The 26782-nt window shown below is 36.5% G+C and overlaps 1 protein-coding gene across 1 annotated transcript in view; it reads left to right on the forward strand.

The window, feature by feature from the left end:
* Positions 1–26782, forward strand: part of MYBPC3 (myosin binding protein C3) — a 57529-nt gene that overhangs the window by 14432 nt on the left and 16315 nt on the right. The window contains exons 8-26 of the mRNA XM_090140912.1: positions 651–695; positions 2582–2638; positions 3338–3340; positions 7595–7618; positions 8258–8424; positions 9244–9376; positions 9611–9613; positions 10057–10181; positions 10720–10825; positions 14378–14544; positions 14916–15081; positions 16031–16137; positions 16480–16509; positions 16655–16791; positions 18271–18348; positions 18688–18847; positions 20233–20337; positions 23673–23861; positions 25883–26017. Of these exons, the coding sequence (XP_089997038.1) occupies positions 651–695; positions 2582–2638; positions 3338–3340; positions 7595–7618; positions 8258–8424; positions 9244–9376; positions 9611–9613; positions 10057–10181; positions 10720–10825; positions 14378–14544; positions 14916–15081; positions 16031–16137; positions 16480–16509; positions 16655–16791; positions 18271–18348; positions 18688–18847; positions 20233–20337; positions 23673–23861; positions 25883–26017 (1937 nt within the window). The remainder of the gene's footprint in view (positions 1–650; positions 696–2581; positions 2639–3337; positions 3341–7594; positions 7619–8257; positions 8425–9243; positions 9377–9610; positions 9614–10056; positions 10182–10719; positions 10826–14377; positions 14545–14915; positions 15082–16030; positions 16138–16479; positions 16510–16654; positions 16792–18270; positions 18349–18687; positions 18848–20232; positions 20338–23672; positions 23862–25882; positions 26018–26782) is intronic.

Genomic DNA, 26782 nt, shown 5'->3' on the forward strand with positions numbered 1-26782 from the left:
ATAATATCTAGGAATCACCTAAATAATTTAGACTTTGTACTAGCATGGTTACATCATGCTTTTCCTAATTATGCAGTTGATAATGTCTAACATCTTATGAATTTTAATATTAACAACATCTGTTTTTATATCGTTGAGAATTTCTTCTCCCTTTGTGCAAGTTGGTTTCCACTTTAATTTTTCATGTATTTTTGCTAAGTTATTAGACCAAGAACATTCCAACAGACATCAAGTTCTCTAACATAGGGGAAAATTTAATCATGACAACTGCTTGAAGCTTTCAATACAAGTGCTATTTTTGTATGAGATTTTACATAGGATCTTACATCCTATCACAAAGAAGTAAAAAAGGCTTGCAGAACTTATCTACGGTCAAATATAGCTATAAGTAGCTGACCAGCCTTGCAGTGATGCCTCAGAGAACATTCACTGCACAGCTGTATTGTGTTAATTTCACTGCAGTGGAATTAGGCTTTCAAGAGTTTCTCTTCTTGCTAGCAGGATTAAAAGAATTATTTCAGAATCATTTGAGAGCAAGTACGTGAGCAGCTTCAAACTGCTCAGATTTTTAGCTCCCTCTTTAAGAAGGAAGCCAAATATAAACCAGAACTATTTAAATCTGAAGCTCTGTGTTTGATACCCTCACTCAGGAGCCTGGCAGGAGGGGGCAGACGGATGACTTCAGCCTTTCTCAGGTAGTCTCTGACTGTGTCAGCAGACAAATTAAAGCCTAACAATGAACTGTCTCTCTCTGATCAGGAAAAGAAAAGGATTTAAAAACAACAACAACAACAACACAGAACTGGATTCACTTTTGATTATAAACAATTTCCCAATAAATAACGGTTTATAGTATTTAGTGCTACAGGAGACTAGAATGTATAACAGTAAGTAGTAGAAGTGTAAGATACTGAAAACTATAGTTTGATAGTTCACTGAGAGGCAGATTCATCACAAAAACAGCATGTGTTTGGCAAGTAGTATCTTCACACAAACTTCAAATGATATGCATGCCTGCCCTTCTGTTCTACATCTTTTCCTCTTGACTGATCACATCCTAACCAAATTTTCTCACATAAATGTATCAACTCATATGTGTATAAGAATTTATTGTTTCCTGCCACACTCTCCATCCTAATTATCATTAAATTTTCCTCCTAACTCTTTTGGTCTTGATGTCTTCTACAGTAAATTAAAAAGTTTGAGATGAGATTTAACTCTATGCACACTAAAGCAATCATTAAAGCTGTACCTTCTAGAAAAGCTAAACATTGATTGCTGGGCTTTCCTGAAAGTCTGATTGTAATTACCATCTTGGAAGTAATAACATGACTAATTCTCCTCACACCTCTAGATTCTGATTTCCTGAGTATTTGCTCAGAAGAAGCCCTTTCAAATCTGCTGTTATATACAGAAATTTCTGTTATACCTTATGCTTGCAACCATTGAAAATCTGCTTGAAGCAGGGAACAAAGTGGCCAGAAATATACTTCCTTGCTTGAAAGTTATAACAAGAAAATTATCCTTTCTACAACTGCACCATCTTGAAAGTAATCACAGAAGTAAAAATGGAAGCTCTCTTCTCACAGCTTATTTAAAACAGCAGTGATTCAAAATAAAAATGTTTTTGAATTGTTATTTTTTCTCACCATTGTCAAGCAGCACTGAAAAACTTGGCACTCCCTTCCCTTCTATCTTTATCACCAGTAGAATGCCCATGCTTATCTGCTAAGGCCATTTTCTTACATATTTTTATATTTGTTCATGCCATATGAAGTTCCCCTTACATTCTGTTTACAGGTCTACAGACAGATTGATATTTTCTGATTTAACTAGCACTGTGTGTTATCAGAGACACTGTTATTTCTACTACCGCTCGTTCAGCTGAAAGAGTAATTTCTGCATATGTGTTAATTAAAGATCAGGTGCTGCTACAGGGGGAATCAGAACTCTGTGAGATGGCATTGCCAAATTCTTGTTCTCATAAATGAATTCATCACAGCATTATTTGTCATGATACTTCTTCCACAATTTAAAACCCAAGATGAGGTTCAAGTCAGATGACAGAATTCTTCGTTTTGCTCTCCCAAGCACCAACAATGTGATACTTTTTACTTTATAACAAACTCTGGAATCATAAGGAGACTTAATAGGAAAAAAAGTTGGCATAATAGCAAAAATAATTGTCATTTTCAGCTTACAAAGACTGGTTTTGTGTAGGCCCATACTATAAACAATACCTATATTCCTGAAAATACAGCCTTCTAAAAGCACCAATGAGTCTAAAGGAAAGCTTCTATAACATCTGTAGGACAGCAAACACATTCCAGATCAATAGGACCACCCAAATAATACCTTGTACAAGTCTCTTACTCAATCAGTAAATTTCTTAAACCTGTATGAAGGTCAGTACAGACAAAACACCTAATTAAGTCATCTGCCATGTCAGAGCAAATTCAGAACTCTTTCTAAACCCTTCTACTACTCCCCTACAAAAACATATCTTCTACATCACAATACAGTTTTACAAACTGTTTCCATTTCCTTCTGAAACTAATTAAGTTTTTCTGTTATTACACAGTACTGAGGGATCTGAAGAATCTGGAGAGTTGAATTTCAGTGCCCTACTCAAAAAGAGGTGAGTAAAAATTCATTAATTTTAGAGATGTTAAATTATCAGCTTCTGCAGAATAACTCTACTAGAAGTTTTCTAAGTAGAAGTTTCCTAAGTTCAGAATCCTTGTAGCTTTTCTAAAAAGCAGCTCTGGATAGAAAAAAAGATGACAGGTAATTATGGCAGCTTCCTCAATTACTGAGGATTTGCTGCACTCTTGCTGGGTTTACAGTAGAGAAAAAAAAAAAGATCCCCACCCCCACCCCCCCCAAGAAAAGCTTGGAACTAGGGCAATTATTTGTTTCCACCAGCATTTTTTCACTTCAAAAATTAAAATTACAATACATATCTATAAGGCTGCCTTACTAAGAACTTTCTGTTCTAAGTTTTTACAATACACGGCAGGAAAGCGCCAGAAAGAAGCCTTTTTATTAGATATTTAATGTTACTATTATTATTATTACACTGTACAGCTATATAGTAAATAGGTATTGTGTGTCTAATATATAGAGAAATTCCATGTTGTATACATATTATACAACATACTTTACTATTTTGATTTTAAGTCTAATTTCATATTTTTACTTTCACTTTCTTTTGTGAACTTTCTTCTTCCCACTGTCATCCTTCTTTGGTACAACTGTCTTCACAACCTCTCTATTTATGTTTTTCTTTTTATCACCATTGTAATCTGGATGTTTTGGATTCCACTGTTGGCAACAGAGAGTAAGATTTCTACTTCTTTTGATTAAAAATGCATGGCTCACACTGAACACAGGAAACATTCGGTTTGAAACAATGCATGTGTTATTATCTTACATGTAGAACGTGACAAAAATTAGATGGTATGAAAGAAAATTATCAGCTGCCAATTTTTTGAGATAGAAATGCTTTTAAACAGTTAGTAGAAATTAATGTATTTTTCTGTCCTTTGTTTTTCACCATCACTTTCTTTTATAAGCATATGTAAATAGTGCTTTAATGTACAAATTTTCTCAATAAGCTGTTGCTTTAAATTCCCATTCTTAGAGCAATTAAAAATGAGAAGCTCCTTGTTGATCTCACATCATCTGCCTGATTACATGCTAGTGCCAACCAAATATACTCTCAAGCTTTATTACATTCATCACTCATCATTAAACGCTTATAGCGAACCTACCACTAAAGTCACTTATCCATAGATGTACAGACTTCATTACAAAATAATAATTCTTATTTCAGGTAAAGTTTCCATTGCTCATTATCATCCATTACTACGGGCATGCTTCCTTCTGATTATGGTCGCTCTTTCTTTCTGTCTCCTGAAGTTACTCTAGCTATTTGTCACAAGACTCATGTTTTGCAAATATACATAGCCAGTATAACTTTTCACAATCCATGACTTAGTGAACTCGTGAACGTGTGGTCAGTTTCTGTTCAGGTGTTTGTATCACTGTTTATGAGATGCATTCTAACTTCACAAAGAGTACAGAATCAAGCCATACAGACATCTGAAGTCAGACATCTGACTTTGGAAAGCAATAAAGACTCAATAACATTGTAGCTAGCTTATCTAAAGCAAACCCCACTTTGTGTGACCCCTGTAAAATATATCCAACTAGAAGTGCATTCTGGTTTTGCAGTAACACTACAACCAGAACCCTCAAAGGGGTCAGCTAGAAGAAGAAAGTACAACAATCGAACTTCCTATAGCAGATATTGATATCAAACTTTCTTGTTTCATCCTGAACCCCAGAGAAGTATGAGACAAAAAGTGAATTACATTTTTTTTTTTGTAATTTTAAAGTAGAGAAAATACACTTTCTGAATAACTGCAGTAACCAAAACTGAGAGCTCAGAGTAGTTGTACACACATCCTATATGCACAAAAAAAAAAAAAGAAAAAAAAGGAAAGAGAACCAGTGACCTCTTTTTTAAAAGTTTTGAATACATGGAAACCAACATGAAAAAATTGTGTTCCTAATTTCTATTGAGCAAACATGGAACTCTAAAAAGTAGCAAATATCACCAGTATTTCCAGCAATGTTCAATTTGATTATTTAACTATTCAATATTTGTTAGACAAAAATAATTTCTATCAGTGTTTTTGACCCTTGTGAGTTACAGGAAAGGTCAAAATTTCCTGTTTTGGTAATTTAAGCACACTGATAAATTCACTGTTCCTAGTTGCTCTTCACGGTTGCTTTAGAAGCAATTTGTGAGTCCTCCAGACTTTGCACACCACAGGCTGAAGACTGCTCCTATGTTAATTGAAAACTGAAAGGCATACAAACTTAACATGGAATGAAAGTGCTTTTCATTAGAATAGGACAGATAAAAAGGAGCTCATGCTGAGGAACTTTAAAGAGCTGCGCAGATTCAAAAGGAACTGAAGATTGTTCTTCTACCACTTCTGCTTTGTTCCTCCCTTTTTACAACTGCCCTCAATCCAGAGGTAATGAACATTCCCTCTATAATAGGAAGAGTTTCTTTTAATATTATATCTCCTATCACTGTAATTTAATTAACTGGTGTTGACATACAGATGTCATGGGCCAAGGAGAGGTCACTGGGAAGAGGAAGGGAACAGCTGTCATAGAACTATTAAATGGGAAAATGAGCACAGACCTTGAAGGAGGTGACAGCTGACAGGGTCCATTCAGTTGACAGTAATGGGATAGGAAGGAACCATCTCTGGGATGTACAAAACTATTTTTAACCCTTCCACATATGTTTAAAACATATCAGCTGCATATTCCATTTACAGCAGATCCACTAAGCTCCATCTTAACACTCCCAAGTGCATAGTTAATGTATGAGGTGATCATCCTTGATAAGGATCCCCAAAATCAGGGAGAGTAACTTAAGGGTGGGAGAAACTCTGAGTGTCCAAGCTCTCAGTTACTTATCATACACCATTTAGTTCTTACTGACAGCGCAAGAGTACAGCCTATGTCCTTCTGGAATCAAAAAGAATGTTTTAAAAAACAAAACGGTGAGAAGGCATACTGGGATGGTGAAACCTTTACCTATAGGCAGAGAATGGATTTTATTTTTTTCTTTTTGAGAATCCAGTTCAACACTACACAAAATGATAACGTTTAACTTTTAGTACCATTTTGTTACAAACATGCAAGTTATAAGCTTTCTCTTCTAATTACTGTAAATACTGCTATTTCCTATTTCTTTTATTTCCACTTGCATGGAACTAAGCAGTATTGCCAGGCCTAAAAATGGGATGACAAGTTAAAGCAAAAATTAAGGAGGTCTTTTCAATAGCAAGATACATTAGGCCAGGCATGTCCAACCTGCAGTTCCTCCCACTGCTTCCAGCAGCTCTTCTCCACAGAGTGGCCCCAGGGCACACACCCATTGCTCAGCAACAACCAAATCCTCGGTGCACTATTAACACTGTGTTGACTGAAACCGGGGCACAGGGAAGGGATTGCTGTGCAGCAATTTAAAATTTAAAGCATAAAATTACTCAAGTAATAGCAAACAATTGTATGCATTTTGATATACTGGCTTAAAAAAGTGTTCTGAACAGCAATGAATATTCAAGCCCTGCTTTCAGGTTTGATAAGGAGTTTGAGAAGAGGTTCCAAGATCATCAAAAAAAAGAAAAAAAAAAATCAGCATCAGCAAATTTTCAAATGGAATACATAGAGTTGCAATCAGATATTCAACACAAAAATGAGATCATGCCTTTTTTTTTTTAAAACCAAACTTTCATAAGCACTGTTAACATAGAAAAATATCCTTTGCTTCACAACCACAACTTACTCATGTGATTGCTTTATGTCAGCATGCACATTTGTCAAGTCAGTGTGAACAACTATCAAGGATAAAGTACAGGAAGAGTAAAATTTCATCAAAAAATCTCTCACGAACACCTTGGGAGCACACTAAGGATTGCAACTGAACAAGACTGTCACATTAGTTTCACAAAAACAAGGTCAAATATCCCATTAGCTTTTTGGTTTTGTTCCTCTCCTCCTTTTTTTTTTTCTTAATATTTACAAAAACTTACCAAAAATTAAAATTCCAAAGAGTCCAAACTTCAGATACACTATCAGTCCAGTGAGTGCTAGTGAGGACTTAATGTTCAGTGAGCGATAAACCACTCCACAGATAAAAGACTTTGCATGCCATACTTCAGCTTGCACTCAACTGAGCTGAAATCCTCTTCTGTTGTCTCCCTTCTCCTGTTCAAGAACGACAACAGTGGTGGAAATGCTAAGCACTGACTGCAGTACTTTAACGAACATAACATTCTTGTTACAAACAAGACCATTTTGGTCAGTCACAACACTGTTAAAACATTCGGTTACACTTCTGGCCTAGACTGAACACAGTCATTCTTTGCTATGTAGTCATATTTCTCATAATGTTTTTTTCGTGAAAGAAATAATCCTGCATTGGATAACAAAGATAATCCTTCCATAATCCTCCACTTTTCTCAACATTGCCTGCTGCATAAGTGGTCTGCATGCTGGGGTTTACCACTGTACGTGACTTCACTGAGTGAGTGTGCTCTGCTGCAGTGGAATCTGCTTGGTCCTGGCAACATCAGAAACAACCACCACAAGAAGTTTAGGAAAAGTAAAGAAAACGTTACTGCTTCTATCCATTCTCTGTTTATCAAGCAGTATCAGGCAACAGATCCAAGACAACAGAGCAAATTAGAGCTACTTACTTCCCTGTAAGGTCATTTGCCATCATTAGGAACAAGCAGAAGGGCTTACACTTGCAGCTTAAAACAGAGTGGAACTGTACAAACTGAGTGAGAGAATTTCACGTCACTAGGGAATAGCATTTTTCTTAAGGCTATTTCAGAGCTTTTGCACAAGCACCTTCATCTCCCTGCTGCTGAAGTACAGGCTTATTCTGCTAAAGGTGAAGATGACATTCATGGCTCTCTTGTATTAACGCATTATGCCCTCTTTCCTGCCTATGCTGCATCCTTTTCCGAACGCTTCTGTTGATCGTTCCTGAGTTCAGCAGTTTCTTGCGCAGTGCAAATCGGTAAGATAACATGGGTTACACCAATTTCTTTTTCTATTTCTGAATTTTTAAATTAAAAAACCACGATAACAGGGAAAAAAAAAAAAACCAAAAATTTCCCCAGTACCAGAGAATCTATTTTTCACTTGGTTTTGCTAAATCAAATACTAATTCTCCTGTAATCACCAGTTCTTTGGTTAAGTCATAAAATAACTATACCATTGTAAATATTGTCTCATTTGCCAGTACTCAACATTGCCTTCGCAAAAAATAATTGATATTTTAATAATCTGACTGGAAAAATCTGAACAGGAAAAATGTCCTGAAAAAATTACTTGCTTCTTATTTAAACAAACCAACCGCCTTCTTTCTAAGGCATTCTCAGGATATCGGCCTGCGTAGCCATATGTTTTGTGTTCAGTCATCACAGGGCAGTAAGTTGTCTGTGTTTCAATTACTCGCTGTTAAAGGAAACTAAAATTTTTCTGCCTTGGCTATTACACAGTAAAGGACAGAATTTGAATTTTAATCACCACAAATAAATATATTTAAGTAAAACTAACCTGCCATTCAATTTTTTTTATTTTTGATGATAATATAGTAAATATACACTATTTATTAAGAAATAGCTTCTTTTTTTTTTTTTTTTTTTTTTTGCAGAGGTGACGGAAAAAGTGATTCACAACCTGATGTTGATGTCTGGGAAATCCTGAGGAAAGCTCCTCCTTCTGAATATGAGAAAATTGCTTTTCAGTACGGTATCACAGATTTGCGTGGGATGCTGAAACGCCTCAAACGCATTAAGAAGGAAGAGAAAAAAAGTACAGGTTGGCAAACTGTATTTCTTCCAAATGCATGTGTCAGTATATTCCTGTCTGAGAGTTCTTCAGAAATCAACTGGACAGCAGCCAGATAGAAGAGCATGAGAAATATGAGTGCGACACAGTTTCCTGTTCCAACTGTTTCATGGTCTTTATATGTAAAATACTGATAACCAAAGGTCAGATCTGTTCCCAAAGCTCTTGTCTACTCTGCTCTGAAACTCTGGTTATTTTTGAACCTTCTCATTCTTGGGTTTCTTCTGCTCTGACCCTTATCTTGAATACAACCCAAAAACCGGTCAGTACCTCAGACATCAGTGATACATTTAAACAACTTAATTTCCATTGGGAAGGTTTCTTAAAAACATTTGAAGCACAATACATTTGGAATTGAGACTTTTCTAGTCTTGTCAAGTATTAACTAAGTAATTTTAAATAATTTGTCTTAAAAGTCTGAAGCAGATAAATTAAATTGCCTTTCATTAGTACTGAGAAGATTATCATCATCCTTCTACGGGCACACTTAGCTATAACTTCCCTAAGGATATGCTGAAGTACATATTTACAACTGATTTGAAATGTTCTACTTGGCTCATTTTACCTTAATAATACATGCTTTCATCCTATAGACAGTACAAGAACAGAGAAAAGGAAAGTGTAAAAATGAAAACATGGATGCAGAAAGTGAAGAAGGTGGAGAAGGTTTAGAATGACAGTAACAAAAGAAAAAGAAATTAATGTTTGCTTTCCTGACTGAGATGCAACCATAGTAGTAATATAGTTTTTTTGTTTTTTGTTTTTTTTTTAAATCATTATGCATCTTAGCATTCCTCAAGAAACTGGATCCTGCTTATCAAGTGGACAAAGGGCAAAAGATTAAATTAATGGTTGAAGTTGCCAATCCAGACGCTGATGTGAAATGGCTGAAGAACGGACAGGAGATCCAAGTGAGCGGCAGGTAAACAAGAAGTACAGGAAATACAGTAAGAAATGGGCTGCAGCATGGACAAGGTGGAAAAATAAGTTATTCTTAGAAAGACATAAATAAAATAAAGAGAAATAAAATAGGGAGATGTGAAGGAATCTATATGGTACATAGACTTGGGGCAAGTTTACAGTTCTGATGGCTGTCTCTTTTCTTCCCTGTGCTCTATCTACATGTGGAATGGGATACTCACATCTACCTACCTAGCAAGTAAGTTCTCTGATTATGCTCTATTGTTTATGTATCCACTTTTGTATGATATGGGATATACTTTACTGTAGATTGTTTGTAAAACCTAATTCCAATTATTTGATGCTAGAGCAGTGACAAGAAATTTTAATGGTAGTCACATCTGCTGTATGGCTGCATTAGAAAAGCATGCAGACTAACCAGCATACCAACACCACAGGAGTTTGTATGTGTCAGTTTATTACAAAGAGTTCTCCATAATTCCCTGTGCTCATTTGTCAAATCTTTCAAATTTCTCATGTTTCCATCCACTGTGCTAGGACAGGGATACAGGGCTTCAGTCTCTATATATCTTGCCACTGACATGAGAAAAAGCGTGGAGCTTTCTTCTCCACCTGGCAAAGGAAGACACCAACTGAGTCCAGAAGAGATACTCTCTGATTACACTAACATTCTTTTTTCAGATACATTTTTGAGGCCATTGGGAATAAGAGAATATTGACCATAAACCATTGCTCTCTGGCTGACGATGCAGCCTATGAATGTGTGGTAGCTGAGGAGAAGAGCTTCACAGAATTATTTGTAAAAGGTGAGCAATGGCAGATAAAGGAAAGAGATCCCCCCTAACATTTAGCATCAAATTATTGTCAAATCCTTCTTTATTCTCAGATCTCAAATGAAATTCTAACACATGTGAGCAAGATCTGAGCACTATAAAAGCAAGTATTTTTCTTAAATAAAGACTTCCCCAGTAGCTGTATCTGAGAAAGCACACAAAAAGATTACACTAATAATTATCATTCATTCTCATTTGGAAATTATCCAATAATAGGGGTAGAAATTTACTTTAAAAATTAGATTCCATTCAAGAGAAATATGTGCCTCAAGCTTCATAAGAAGACTAAGTAGTACAGAAAACTAACATACCCAGCTGATTAATCCTGTGTTTGCATTTTGACTCACAAACCAAGTATTAAGAGGTCATCTGATTACATTGATAACATGATCCAGCACAGAGAGCATCACTTTTTATTCTGCCAGGTGTTCTTCCTGCAGACTGATTGACATTTACTTGTGGTGTTCAGTCTCTCATAACACTGTTTTAATCAAGGCCTCTTCATTTCTAGAGCCCCCAATCCTGATCACTCACCCCCTGGAGGATCAAATGGTGATGGTTGGAGAAAGAGTGGAGTTTGAGTGTGAAGTGTCTGAGGAAGGAGCTACTGTGAAATGGTAAGGGAAGAAAGAAAAACAAAAAAACAGCAACAAAAAAATCAGTAAATGAACATAAAGAAAATTCCTCCATTGCACATCATAGGATCAGCGTTTTTGGAGAAGAGCTGTAGAATAAAAAGAATAAAGTCATCCTACAACACTGATTTCAGAAAAAAAAAAAAATAACATAGCATCATCCTACACTTCAAGCACTGAGGAGGAAATGAGAGGCCAGAAGGTTACAGAAAACAAATCAAGTGTAGACATTTTATAGTCTCTAGAATTTTTCTGTAGATACAGGATGCTGCTGATTCTACCAAGCTGTTAATTTTAAAGTTTTCTAAATGTTTGACAGCAATATCTAACTACTGTGCAGATTAATCAGATCTGTACTGTGATGAGCTCTGATCTTCTCAGTTGCAATTAGATTTTTTCACGTCAGTAAAAACTTAGAGTCTGCTGGCACAGAGAGGGAAGGTCATTGACTGATTTTAACATATTCATTGTGGTGATTCTGCAAAGCCAGACATTATGCACATGCAGCAAGTGGAATTAAGATGACAAACATTGTAGCCATAGAGTTCACTTGGCTGGACATTCCAGCTGGGGGGAAGCTGGAAGATTTGTAATGCTCGAGCAGGCACAGCAGGCAGTCCTCACATACCAGGCCTTATGCACACTGTTCTCGCTTCATTTCTCTACCAGATGAAATTCTCTTGTGCTTGTTAACAGCTTCAAGCACATGGTTATCAAATGTTCCCACAATGCCCATTACATTCCTGAAAAGCACTTTCACACATCTTCTTTCCCAAAGGAAGGAACTGAGAATTTAAATGGAGTCCAAGAATTGCTATAGCATATGCATTACATTCTTAAAACCAAAGCACAGGCACACACACACTATTGTTCAGGAACTGTTTGCAGATGCCTGGTCACAAGAGATGGGGACAACCGTATCTGTCCCTCAGAGCACAGTGCAGCTGCCACACTTTGATCCCATGCCTTTGAACAACTCCCATACATCTTGCCGAGCTGTTATCAGTGGGATGGGCATTTGGTGTGCCAAAAGCAAAGGAGCAGCTGTCTGCCTGAAATGCAGCAAGTGATCAGAGAAACTCTTCAACGCATAGCAACAGAAAACAGAGCAGTTAGACATTTACACTGTACTTCACCATTTTTACTTAAGGCTCAGTCAGTGCTCTTTGGCAACAAAGACAAGAGAAAGAAATGTCCAGGAAGAACGTAAGACATGATATGGAGAAAGAACTCCAGTTTCATGTCTTGTTAGGGAAATGCTCAACAGTTTAAGCAACGTAACAGACAGTAATGAAAGGAACCTGTTATAGTTCTTGTATCCTTTAAACCCAGGAGATGAAGTCATCGGCACATGAACAAGGAAATACATGACTTGCACAGGATTTAAGAGGCTTCTAGCATTGCCAGACTAGGGATTAGAAAATGCATCATATGAGCCTCTTTGTAGTAAACAGGAAAGAACGTTCTCACAATCATCTGCAAAGATTTCACACTATTCTTACAAAATACTACAGAGTACTTATTTCTAAACTTCAAATGGCCTTGGAAGTAATAAAATTCTTGAAGAAAAAGATGAGATAAGGTACACAGTTTTGACTTCATTTTTCCATGGCTGAATGCTGGAGCGAAGAGCTCCAATGAAAACAATCTATAGCAAAGTTGTAATAGCAATAAATCTCGGTGACCCCACTATTACATAGTTTCTCTGTCGCAGGTATCTGCAAATAATTTATCATGATCTTTTAACCAACACTTCCACTGTTCTATGGAATCTTCCTCTTACATCTCAGTCGTCAGCTGACCTTACTGCTTCATTGCTTGTTGCCAAAAGAAAGGATGTAATCATTCCACTACTTTCAGTGCACTCCTAAATCAAACAAGAGATACAAATACTATTCTCATCCTGGGGTTTTAAGACACTGTTCAATGCAAACATTCTATTTTCATTAAAGAGATCGAGTGATCTAATTCTCTCCAAAGGGCTAAGCCAGAACACTGAGATAGCTTTGATGAGCCACATGTCAAAAAACACCACTGCACTAAATCAAAAATTCATCTTTGAAACACTGACCAGTGTTCATGCCCGTTTTTGTCCCAGCAGCATGTTGAGTTTCTGGGTTACAGCCCATTCGCAGAGTTCAGCAAAGGCTTGTGCGTTACAGTATAGCACTTCCTCCAGAACTAATTGCATACACAGGACCATCAGCCCAGGAGAACATCGTGCAGGTGACCTCAGGCTCGTGCCACGCAGCAAGCAAAGGACATTATCCTAACATAACACTATGTACTGCCTGTAACAACCACATGAAACACGTTATGTTTCCTTCTTAATATTTTTGTAGCTTTGCGATTTGGAAAGCCATGGTTTTCTGCTCCAACTGTAGGTTCCAATAAGCTGTGCTCTAAGAACAGTTAGGAGGGGATAAACTGCATATTCTGAGAAGAGGTTTCAGTAGATACGTGTATACAACAAACTGTAGGATTTGTGTGTCTGTTTAAAGCTTCAATCTGTGATTTGCTTCAGCAGACTGACACATAGATTGCATACACCTATTTAGAGATCAGGTACAGTGTTTCAATGCATCTGCACAGCAATTTTCTATCCTATGAACACATGTTAATCTGAATAGCTGGCAAAAAAAAAAAAAAAGAGCAACAACACAATACAGAAAGCAACTTCCTGCTATAATAAAAGCATCACAAAACATTTCAATTTATGTTCTGCAGAGGTATTCAAGTACTATGAATATTTTCAAATAATGATGAGAAATATAAAAAGGTACAAAAGAAGAAAGTTGAAGAAATTCCAAGCTATTTTTTTTGGAGTTGATGTTATTTAGGATTAAGAACAGGAAAGCTTTACAAAGGCTTATGTATTTTTGTGTGACCTTGACTAAACAGCTTGAATCCTCTCTGCTTGTTTCCCTTCATGATGACTGGAAATTACAATAATTAGATTTCCTCTCAGGCTGTCCTGTGAAGCTTTATTTAGTATGTCTTAAATACACTGTAGTATCCCTGAATGGAAAGAACTATAAAAATTTTAAATATATCTTCATTTAAAATAATCCTTATTTTTTCTTCTTTTCTGGATGCCCACAGATGATTAAATTATAACAACTACAATTCACATCAGGAAAATTAAGACTAAGGCAAGTCCTGATTACCACATAGCAGAGCTTTTAAGATTGTACTTTCCCTGCTGGTAAGGTGTTTCTTCATCCCTGTATTTTCCAAAGCATTTAATATACTGTTATGTATCCATAGCATATGGATAATACCAAACAAGGAATTCCCTGTGAGTGAACTCTCTTGGAACACAAGTCAAATAACCAGTGAACACAAATGGTCATGCTAGTAAGATTCTGTTCCCTAGCAGTTCTGGTTCTAGGAGCATTTGTGAAATAGTCTCTTTTTTTGCTAACTCTAAATTTTACAAAGACTGGATTTATCTTATGACTTCCAACATTAAGCTGACTTTTACTCACCTCTTCCACCCATAGAAAAATGACTCAACACTGTTTGGGATTGCAGGGAAAAGGATGGTGTTGAGCTGACACGGGAAGAAACATTCAAATACAGATTTAAGAAAGATGGAAAAAAGCAGTATCTAATTATTAACGAGTCAACCAAGGAGGATAGCGGACACTACACGGTGAAGACAAACGGTGGGGTATCAGTTGCTGAACTAATTGTACAAGGTAAGTGCAGATAATATTACAGAAGCTGGAAAGTGAAAACGGGCTGAAGGTAACCTTCTCAAGGATAGCAGAGAGGGGTAGCAAAAGCCTTACACCATAGAAAAAAAAAAAAGTATTTTAGAAGTTGTATAAGGTTTGATAATAGATCTCAGGGAGAACTCAGACCTACGTGCCAGATGTAACAGATACCCTGATACTAACAGGTGCTTAGCTACCAGTCCCATTAAAGCCCTGCATGCTGTGGATTTGCCTTCATATTTCACCTTTTCACAAACAGTCCTAGTTTTTTCTACTCAGTAAAGCCATATCAGCTACTCATTAACAGAGCTATTCTTATTTGTTGTGTGTATTGCTTATTCTCACAAAATCAGAGAAAAAGCTGGAAGTTTATCAGAGCATTGCAGATCTGACAGTGAAGGCACGTGACCAGGCAGTCTTCAAGTGTGAAGTTTCTGATGAAAACGTGAAAGGAATCTGGTTGAAAAATGGAAAGGAGGTGGTGCCAGATGAAAGGATAAAGATCTCCCATATTGGCAGGTTAGTTTTCTTTCAGAAAGAATATACAAGTTTCAGTATTACATTACAACACACAGGAATTATTATCTCAGTGGGGGTGGGAATATAAAACAAGACTTCATCCTAGCTACAACTAGAAGTTAAAACTTTTTCATGTGCAATGAACATATAGTCACTAACTTGTTTGGCATGTGTGTTGGTACATTTTGTATTTATGGTATCAGTGGTACATCAGCAGAATTCATTTTCAGTTTTCATTTAGAGATCACATTTTTCTTGCTATTGAAATCATTCAGAAAACACATTTGTAGTAACTTTGAAAATCCCAGTAGTGCTTAGACAGATGAGTATAGCTATATAGCTATGACTATAGCACTTACCCTTCAGAAAAAAACAGTGGTCTTTATACGTAAAAAACATTAGAACATATACAATTGCACCATTGTGTCCAAGTTTCTCAGCAGTCTAACTCTTAGGAAATGAAGAACAAGATTCATAAAATACATAAACAGTACACATTAGATAAATTCTTCCTTGGTACTCCCTTTCTGTCTTCTGTTTTGAAATTCTATTAATAAAGGAATGCAACATCAATTTTTAGCTTGTTTTTCACAGTTCATTGTAATTACAAGCTTGATCAAATGAAATAAGTCAGCAGCGATAGAACTGCTCTTCTAAGGGTAAAGGCCCAGAATAAAGATTAGAAACCACTTCCTCTATTCAGAGTAGACTCTGCATTTACTTTGAGAAGTCCACTCACAGACACTGCGCTGAGGTTGGTTTACCCAAACAAACACTGAAAGTGGAGCAGTCCACAGCCCTGGCAGCTCTTGATGTTAGGGAAAGAGGAGAACAAATGGTAATGTTTGCTTAATGTTGTCTTATAGCTTGCACCTTGTCTCTTGAGATAGCCCCATTTTTCCTGGAAAGGTAACATAAGGGAGTTACACAAATTTGTTCATGTTTCCAGGATCCATAAGCTAACTATTGAAGATGTGACACCAGGTGATGAGGCTGACTATTCCTTTATCCCTCAGGGATTTGCTTACAACCTTTCTGCCAAGCTCCAGTTTTTGGGTAAGTTATCTTAGCAGATGCAACAGGAATTCTATAGGGATACAGAGATGGAACTCACCATGGCTCTATCAGGAAGGAGTGTAGAGAATATCCTTCCTGTAAGACTATCCTACCATAAAATTGTTGTATTATATTGGTTTTCTCTATTATTTTGTTATCAGTACATTGTTTTAAAGAGCCTGTTTTGCAGTTTATTTACATTGATCTGTAGATGTATATGCTCTCTGATAATGTAATGATTAATAATTTTTAATTACTTTTTGGATGGAGATGGTCAACAATTCTGTTTTCTGACCTATTTTTCCTAATTCCACCTTTTTTTTTTTTTTTTTTTTCCTCCAGAGGTCAAGATTGATTTTGTACCAAGAGAAGGTAAGGACAACATTCATTTCTCATATGCAACTAAATATATTTTCAACAGCGAAGGAAACTGTATTTTCATTTTTGATGTAAGGCATGAGTATTTACCTCCTCATACACAACACTCAAACCATATTTTTCTTTGCCTTTCCTAAAGAACCTCCCAAAATCCATCTGGACTGTCTGGGTCAATCCCCTGACACTATTGTTGTGGTGGCAGGGAACAAACTGAGATTGGATGTTCCCATATCAGGAGATCCAACGCCTACTGTCATCTGGCAGAAAGTGAACAAGGTAATACGTTCAATGTATAGGAACTGCTGAATCACAGCCTGAGCCTCTTGTTGATCACCTGAAGTGAGCAATGAGTCAGCCACAGGAGCTGCCGGAAGGGGTGGAACCTGGCTCCACCTCTCCTAGACCCATTTAAGAGCTGACTACTAGCGGGGAAGGGTCTCTTCTGGAGATCCCCTCCTCTGGAATTTCATAGTGAGCTCAGCATATGGGTAAGCATTCTATCTATTCTCTTTTGGTATAATAACTCCTTAATCAAATTCTCTGGTATATTTCATAACTATAACATCTGTATATTCATTGATTATACAGTACAACAACAGTGTATTACAATAAGAATCTTTTTTTTTTTTTATAGTCTGAAAAATTCTTCTACGTTTGTGATGAAAAGTATTTGGTATAATAAAAATAGAAAACACTTGCTATTTGCCTAATCAGAGGAATTGCAAAATGTCAAAGAAAAAAATTAGAATCTTGACACCAGAGTCTAAGTGAGCTTCTTTTATGGCCACCTCAGAATATCCACACCCCTTGCCATCTGTGTGCTCTTGATTTATAACTAGTACAAAAAAATGTACATAATATTCTACAGCATCATTACACTTCCCATAGGTAGCATAGAAAATAAACTGATACAGACAAAAATAATACTGCCAATTACATTCATTTCCTCAGTCTCATTTCTTCCCAATTTTGTCCCATTCTTTAAGAGAGCGGGAAATCTAGTATAGTTTAGGACTTATTTCTGCAATACAGAATTAGTACAGGCTCTAACAAAAAAAAGCCATTCATCTTTTTTTTTTTTTTTTTTTTTTTTTTTTTTTTTAGAAACCAAGGGCAATTTTTCTGCTTCCCTCATTCACAAGTTCCTTTGATGAAATGAAGGTTTCTCTCACAAAATGATGATTGAGTATCATACAGACCTTCATGCCTTACCACTTCTAAGGCATGAAGTCCCAAAACACAAATAAAGGAAGCTGGGCTTGATATGAATGCTGTATAGCATGTGCTAACTACTCAAATTCTAAATGTACGATCTTCAGAATAAATTAGATGTATTACAGTCCTGACTGTATTTCAGACTGTTAAAATGTTTATACAGACTTATTATCCCACTATTACATTCTTGTCATTATAACTATTACCACAGGACATATACTGATTTATGATCAGTTAAAATTCTACTCTGGGAATGTCACGCATCTTTGTTTATGAAGCTATAGATTTGGTTTTGCTGACTTATCCTTCCTCTAAATCACTGCAGTCTGACATATCTATTTCCTTCTCTGCTTTTTCGTTTCACACATGTTGATTTCCTTCCCAGTTTGGTTTGCTCTCTCACTGTGCTCTACAATATTTCTCACACCTTTATGTTCAAGCACCCCAGCATAGCTATGGACTCTTCTCCTGTCTTGCAGGAACAGCTTTCCTGTTCTGCTCAGAAATATTTATCTTTCTGTGGTTTCTTTGTTTATTTAGAAAGTTGAACTTCTTCAAAGCAATGAAGATTCTATGACTCCCTCAGAAAACAGCAGTGATTTAAGTACTGATAGTAAGGTAAGTTCCTTATTTATGCAGACACAGAAACATGCCTAATGCTTTCCATTTCAGTGGTCCAGTCTGAAAGAAAGCAAAATTTAAGTCAGATTTTAAAACTGGTGAAGTAAATAGCACAGCCACTCATCATTCTGCCTCATAAAGGCAATTACCAAACTCTTTGAACAAGCAAAACAGGTCTATTTTCTCTACATACAAAAAGAATTTGACATTATTACTTTTTAACTTTTTTGATAATATTCAGTAACATTAAGATTTTCACTAACTTACATACAGGCTCATTAGGCCATCCCTGGCACAAATCACACTGATTGTTCCTTTCACTTTCACTGCCCACAGCTTCTATTTGAATCTGAAGGCAGAGTTCGTGTGGAGAAGCATGAAGACCACTGTGTCTTCATCATTGAAGGAGCTGAAAAGGAGGATGAGGGAGTATACAGAGTTATAGTTAAGAATCCAGTGGGAGAAGATAAGGCTGATATCACAGTCAAAGTTATCGGTAAGTGAAAGAACACAATAACCAGAGCACAAAAGCATCTCAAGTTCACTGAAATTCTGTAGAATTTCTGTAGAACAGCCAAAGTCTCAGCTTAAGAAAAAAAGCAAAAAGGATCATAAGGGAAGGAATAGTAGCAATCCCAGAAATGGCAGAAGTGTTTTTCACAGGTAGAAGCCTGCTCTGTGAAAAGGAAAGAACAACTCCCAGTAAAAATCTGTGCTTTTGTTTTGTATTTTTTCCAGCTTCAGGTGATCCTATCATTTTTATAGATGACATTCGCTTCTAAGGAATACATTTCCTGCTAAGATGAGAAAATATATATTTTTTTAAAACAAAAGTAATTTAGTTCTCTAAGCCACAAACAGCTAATATGGAATAAAGAGGCATACATACAAGACAGATTGATATTGTGAGTCACAAAAGAACTGGAGGAATTTTTTTTTGAATCAGTAACTTATTAAATTTGTCATAATAACTTCTTTATTAACTGTCTATATAACAAAAGGTCAGGTTATAAGCAAACTTAAATTGATATAAGAAATTCTTTGCATCTGTAGTATTAAAATTTAAGATTTGCTGCCAACATGAACACTAATCTTATTTCATCTTTTACGAATGTCTCCTGAATTAAAATGTGAGATGTGCAGACATTATACAATAAAGTTTACTCTAGACAGGAAAGGGAACCCCGGAGAAAGCCTCCCATTACAGAATTAAGAACAAATTTACTAACAGGTATGAATTACTATTTCCTGTTTTACTGTATGAGAAAAAACTGGATGTTTTCTAAAATACTCAGCTGAGTTCTGTCAGTGGTTTGTGGTAGAAAATCCAGTAAATGAGCATGATGTCAAATTGTATTTCCCTATAGATGAAATAAAGATAAGAGGCATCCTCCATCTACAAGGGATCTTACTATATACAAAGGAAGGAAATATCAATGTTGCCTGTGACTCAAATGGGTTCAGTTTGTTTCTGATTTGTAGCATCAGTACGTCAGTTGACTAAATCCCTATTAGTATACAGCTAATTACTTAAGATCTTACATTTTGCAAATGTTTACGTTTGGAAAGAAGAGGAGAGATGAATAATCAAATGGTACTTACAGGAAAACCATCCCAACCTGGAAGCATTTTGAGTGCATTCTTTTTCTTTTTTTATTTTTATTTTTATTTTTTTACCTACTGCTGTAATCTTGTAAATCCACACAGTCACCTTCAAAGCACCACAGCGATGAAAAAGTCTTATACCCCTAAAACTATTTGGAAATTCCTCAGTATGGTTGATTACTTCAGGTTTAGACTTATGATATGGGAAAAAGTTAAAATATTTGATTTGTAAACGGAAACACTAACAACTCCCATGCATTCTGACACTTCCTGCAGATGTTCCTGACCCTCCAGAAGCTCCCAAGATCAGCAACATTGGAGAAGATTACTGCACTGTGCAGTGGCAACCTCCTACATATGATGGTGGGCAACCAGTACTTGGTAAGAAGTGCTGAAATACGAAGTCCACAGCAGTCTCACCTATAATTTTTTTTTTTCTGCTCCTTTAAAATGATGCAGAAGGATTTCATACATTTATTCACACTAGGAAGGTTCACTCAGATGCTCACTAATAAAGCAAAGCTTAAAACCCATCTGGAATCCAGCCCTTTGATACCAGGGTGATGGTGCCCCTACCTGTGCTGTTTGAATCATAGAAATATTTTGACAAGTTAGCCAAGTAGAAGTTGACACTAAAAGCAGCATCATTTCAATCTCAAGACTGAAATCATCAGTCAGTATAGAGGCCATTGGACTTCTTAGGAATAACAGAGTAGAGCTGTGGCTGCACTACTCACCAACTCTAGCAGTCTCAAACTCTTATGCAAAACATGTTTTTTTGTTTGTTTGTTTTTTTTATAAAAAAACTTAATCCTATTTTGTATACAACAACACATGATGAATCACAAACACAATCTGATCTCTTCAACAATTTTAAAACATGTACTAAAATCCAGAGGCCAAAATCATCCTGTGATGCAGCAGAAAAACTGACACAATCAAGAATATCATCAGTTCCACAGTAAGCCTCTGTAGTTCATGGTGATTTTTAGGCAAAACATACTGTGATCCTCAACAGGAAAAGAAAACAAGGAAGAGCCTTGGTCAATCCTAGGGAAAAACACTCCTCTGAACTGCAAATGTAGCAACTTGTTTAATTAAGATCACTGTTCAATAGCTACTCAAAGAAACCTAAAAAAGCAAATTTAAAAGACAGGAAAAAAAAGATGTACATATTCTTATCTGTGTCCATATTGTTACAGATTTAGACATTCTTCTACAGTCTATACTGTCTGTATCTAACAGATACAGAAATTAACACCCTCTTTTCACTGTTACATACTTTTCATGGGAGTCTCATTTCTATATTGCTAAAGCAGTATCTATCATGCATTTTATGCATTTGGGAACATAAATTGCCCTATCAAATATCACCAACAGAACCAGCATGGTCTTTTTCTCTTCATCTATTTTAATTGCAGTTCCATGGTATGCAAGTTCCTTGGTTCTGACAGCAAAATATACCTACTGAAAAATTAAACTGAGCTGCCAAAACTTCTCCCAGTTTTGGAGACATAGACAAAGAGAGAAAAAGCAAGAACGCATACGTCACAGGTTTTTTTGCTCACAGCATTTGACTTTGTTTAAAAAGCCACTGAAAAGAAGTATACCAGAAGAACTTTTAACATACAACCTGCCACCTCAAAGGAGCTTTCACCACTCATTTCACAAAACATTCCATAAACTCTCATGCTTGTCTTGCAATTTAACACTGACAGGAAAGGTTACTGATGCAGGATGTCTGTGCCTACTATGCCTATCGTTCTCCATCTCCCTTCAGGCCCTGTGAGAATCATACTTCTCAGGTATGCTAAAGGGGCATCTGCAAGTTTGATAGCCATACACTTTGTGAACACCATGGACTGGAGCTCAATTCACAAGTCTTCACAATTTGATATATCCCTATACTATTGTAGTTGGCCAGTTACAGACATATACTCTGTAGAAATAGGTAGAAATCCACATGAAATACATATTCTCACACAGTACGTATGAACAGCTATTCTAGGTATTTTCTAATTATTCACTCCATAGCTGTAAGATCAGTAGCTTTCTAAACAAAATCTGCTTAAAAGAAGTCTACATGCATCACAGCCAACCATACCACCTGCAATACAGACAAGAGAAGAAATTAAATGTAGCTAGGTATAAAGAAACAGCTGACACTGATCTTTTGGAGCAGGTCCAGAGGAGGGCTGGAGCACCTCTGCTATGGGGACAGGCTGAGAGACCTGGGGCTCTGCAGCCTGGAGAAGAGAAGGCTCCAGGGGAACCCCTTCTAGCTGCCTTTCAGTACATTAAGGGGATCAACATGAAAGCTGGGGAAGGGACTTTTTAGCCTTTTTTATAGGGCATGTAGCAACAGGACTAAGGGAAAATGCTTTAAACTGGAAGAGGGTAGTCTTAGGCTAGATATTAGGAAGCAATTCTTTAGCACTATGGTGGTGAGACACTGGAACAGGTTGCCCAGCAGGGCTGTGGATGCACCTTCCTTGTAGGCATTTGAAGCCAGGCTGGGCAGGGCTTTGAGCACCTTGGTCTAGAGGGAGTGTCCCTGCCTACAGCGGGGGTTTGGAACCACATCATTTTAAAGGCCCCTTCCAACCCAAACCATTCTATGACTCTTTCATACTGGGTCACAGGAAAGTGATTTTACACAAACCTTCCAAACTCTTATACAGTCACTTCCCACATTAAGGATCAAGAATTATAGACTATATTCCCAGGTTGGGGAAAGGTGCTTATCTTTTAAACTGAAGTTCCTCTCTTAATTCCATCTGGCTTATTCATTCTGGGAAAAAAAACAAAAAAACAAAACAAACAAACAAACAAACAAACAACAAAACCAAAAAAGAACAAACCAGAATGGTAGTATGGGAAAACCTGTGGATGACCACAGGGTAAAAGATGTACTGAAGACTGTATCTAAGCTATACTACAGGTATGCTCTGCAGCATAGCCAGCTATCCTAGCTCTCTGCAATCATGCAGGTTCACTTTCCTTCCTAAGGGGAAGGAGAGTAAGGAAGCTGGGATGGCTGGGATTCACTACACTGTAGGGCTGAAGCACAGCTGGGATCCGCACTCAATTAAAGGCACTCTGTAATTCTGCCACTTAGCAATGGATATATAAATGGATGTATATGTAACAATTTTTGCTTTTAAAAGAGATATGAAATAACTTAAGGGAGATATCAAATCATTCTTCCTATTAACATTTTGCATTGCAATGGATGCTGTTATTCAAGATTGCTGTAGCATGAAATAAATTAGTTTTTAACTCATTTTACACATTTCAAGGCAATTTCTCCTTCAAGAAATGGTTTTTCTGTTGAACTCTTGAGTCTCATGTATTTCTCCAACAGCAGGACAGAATGACCACAGCTTTCACCAGCAATGATTTACTATTTTGCACGCATCTAAATAACACTGCTAATGTTGAGTAAATTTGTATAGCATGCAAAACATACTTAAGCCTAAGAACAGACATAGACAATTCTAAGTGAGGTGTGCTCTGAAAAGCATAACTGTTCAGGTAAGAACATCAGACAGAAAGTAATAAAAAAGGAAAATTAGGGAAAATACCCGAACTTCACACAACAACACAAGTTATATGCAATAATTTTTGTCTCTTTGTGTCATAGAAAAAAGGTGTTTTTTTTCCTGCATGTGAAACAATTTGCAGTTCTTTTATATCATAAGAGATATCCCTTCCAGGCTATATTTTAGAGAGAAAGAAGAAGAAGAGCTATCGATGGATGAGGCTGAATTTTGACCTTCTCAAAGAGCTAACCTACGAAGCCAAGCGAATGATTGAAGGAGTAGTTTATGAGATGCGGATTTATGCTGTGAATTCTATTGGCATGTCCCGGCCAAGCCCTGCCTCACAACCCTTCATGCCAATTGGTGAGTTCTATCACGCTCTGTTATTTCCAGGAAAAAAGAAGACAGAACAATTTTCACCTCTTCTATTCAACCGCCCTTACACTTAAAAAGAACATATTACAAAAAAGCTATTCTATGCTTAATCAGCTTTTTCCTTTGTCATCTTCCTCTTCTCCATCTCTCATTTCCCTTCCTGCAAAGCACAGAGGTTCCAGTTTCATGAAATTGCTGATGAATATTTCGTTGTTATAATTAGAAGTGTGAGAGTCAAACTGGATCTGGAAAGGAGCAGAGCTAATTGACAGAAATTTGCCCGTCCCTCTCAACTTCCCCCACTGCATTATGGGTGCAAATATCACAGTATCCCACCCAGTCCTCCCTTAATCCTGGCCCCCTCTGCAGCCAAAAGGATAGCTGATTAAGAAAATATTTAGGGAATGATTTTCTATAAATAATCCACCCCATCTCAGCAATACAGTGTCTCCTGCAACCTCTGAGCCAGAACAAACTAAGAGAGACCTCAGGAAGCCTCCCTGCTAAGAGCTTTAGAAAGAAGAGCCACAAAAATACAACTAGCTGGACATTAAAATGACAAGAGTCGCTAAATCTACTAATATCAGTGAAGGGAGACAACCTGCTGAAGGAAATAATGCAAAAGCAGATGATGCAGTGAATGGGTCAGAAGGAAAGGATGCACTGCAAGAAGGGTCTTTTCATTCTGGATTTCAAATACAAAACAGCTGGTCTGCAAGAAAAGAAGGCAACAAAAAATCATCAAGCGGAGCTACTGAAAAAAAAGGTCCAAAGTTTTCATGGGATAGGTAGAGTTTTACTTGATTAAGGATAAAGTTCACATTTTGCTTCAGAAAAGAGGTTTGGGGTTTTGATGGTGTATACACTGTGTGGTTGTGTATGCTCCCAGCTGCCGCCTTCTCCTGTTTCTGTTCACAGACCTTGATTCCATTATGAATATGAAAAATATTGACATAACCACAGAAAGGAAACTGGATTATATACATTTTTTGCAGTTACATCAGAAATTAAGATCAATTTCAATCCATTGCACGATTTATAATTCTGTATTTATCTTTGAAGAATTTTTAATAGGTAAAATCTCTCAAGATTATTCAAAGGATATTCAGTTTAGAATATAAATCTATGCAGAGTATGTCAAATTTCTTTAATTCTTAATGATTGCTTTTATTCATGCATACTAAAAACTATGTTCCAGTATTTGCAAATGTTATTTTGAAGGTATCTTTCTGTTTGCTTTTTGGAATCAATGATTTGGTAGCAGCATTTGTGTATATTCACAATTTGGGATTCTCCAGTAAGGGCTTCTCTTGTTTCTTTTTTAATTAGTAGACAAAAATCGTATTTAAGAAGATTGAATCTAGCCAGTGGTCATTCTGAACTATGGATTTCAAGGGAACTATGAGATTTCCGTTCTGAAAATACACAAAATAGCTAAATGTCAATGAATTGAAGGTTTTTCAGCCCAGTATTTTTTTTTTCAGATGCATCTCTGTTACAAATGATCAAATCAGAACTAATGTTTCAGTAAACATATAGTCAAAACTTCTGGTCATGTTCTTCACTTCTTGATCAAAAGAAGTTACATCAAATTTAGCCAGTGATGAATTTTGTCTAACTACAATCAGAGTGTAAACACAGCACACACAAATTGTATGCATTTGGATTTCCAAACATTACTGAAGACTTCTTCTGGTAATTTGACTGAATTGCTTACAATTTATTTATTTATATTTTTTTTAATGTTCAGAGGAGCATATGTGAACAAGAACTATTATTACAAGCACCTTTATGCTATCATACAAGAACCTCCCCATTACAGGAATCGTATGCCACACTTCTATCAAATGAAGTATTAGTAGTTGCATTTTACAACTGAGCTTCAGCTAAATTCATTTTATTAAAACAGCGGTACATAGTTCAGATACTAATCGTAACTTCTACAGCCTTTGAATTCTGACAGTAACGTTCCTGTTTCTCAGAATTTACTTCTAAACGTTGCCTTACAGCTCCTCCAAGTGAACCAACACACTTTACAGTGGAGGATGTCTCTGACACCACTGTTGCCTTGAAATGGAGACCCCCTGAACGGATTGGAGCAGGGGGACTAGATGGCTATATAGTGGAATACTGCAAAGACGGATGTAAGTAAGCGCAACTACTAGCCAGAGGCAACTAAATATTATTAAAATACTGCAGTTGGAAACATTTCACTGCAATATTACAATAAATAACTGCATCTAGCATCACTAAATTTGATCTCTAACCTGTGACTAATATCCTTGGCATCCATCACAGATTTACCTGACATGACACTAACACCATGATAGTCACATCAACCATATCCTCATATTCACAATCATCATAAACTTTGATAAAGTACTAACAAGAATATCAGTGTTGTTCTATAGTCACTCTTATACTTTTGTTGTACTCAAAGTGTGTATTCTCTAAAACCAATACAATACCATGACTGTAAGGAAATTAGTCAAATTTGCAAGTAACTGTTACCTCTTGGAATATCTATGGTCCAGTAATAAAAAAAAATATGACTGCATCGTATCTACAATGTTCAATGTACTGCATTGTGATGCTACAATATAACACTCATTTTAAAAAAATCAACTACCAAATTTATAATTATTTCAGTCATGGAATCTTCTCTGACAGGAAACTCAACTATCATACAAGCTTAGCTAGGGTTTTTACAGGGTATAATTTATCCAGAAGTCAATTCTAGTCTTTAATGAGATATCATTATGAAATTACCAGAATCCTTCAGTCATCATCATAGAAGCATAATTTTATTGGTAGTATTTCTATGACATTAGCAAAACTTAGTAGGCCCTACAAACCTTGTTTTACAAGCATCAAATGAGAAAGTAAGAATATATTCCAAAAATTATGTG

The sequence above is a fragment of the Phasianus colchicus genome, chromosome 5, assembly GCF_987193195.1.
Source record: "Phasianus colchicus chromosome 5, bPhaCol1.hap1.1, whole genome shotgun sequence".
Lineage (NCBI taxonomy): Eukaryota > Metazoa > Chordata > Aves > Galliformes > Phasianidae > Phasianus > Phasianus colchicus.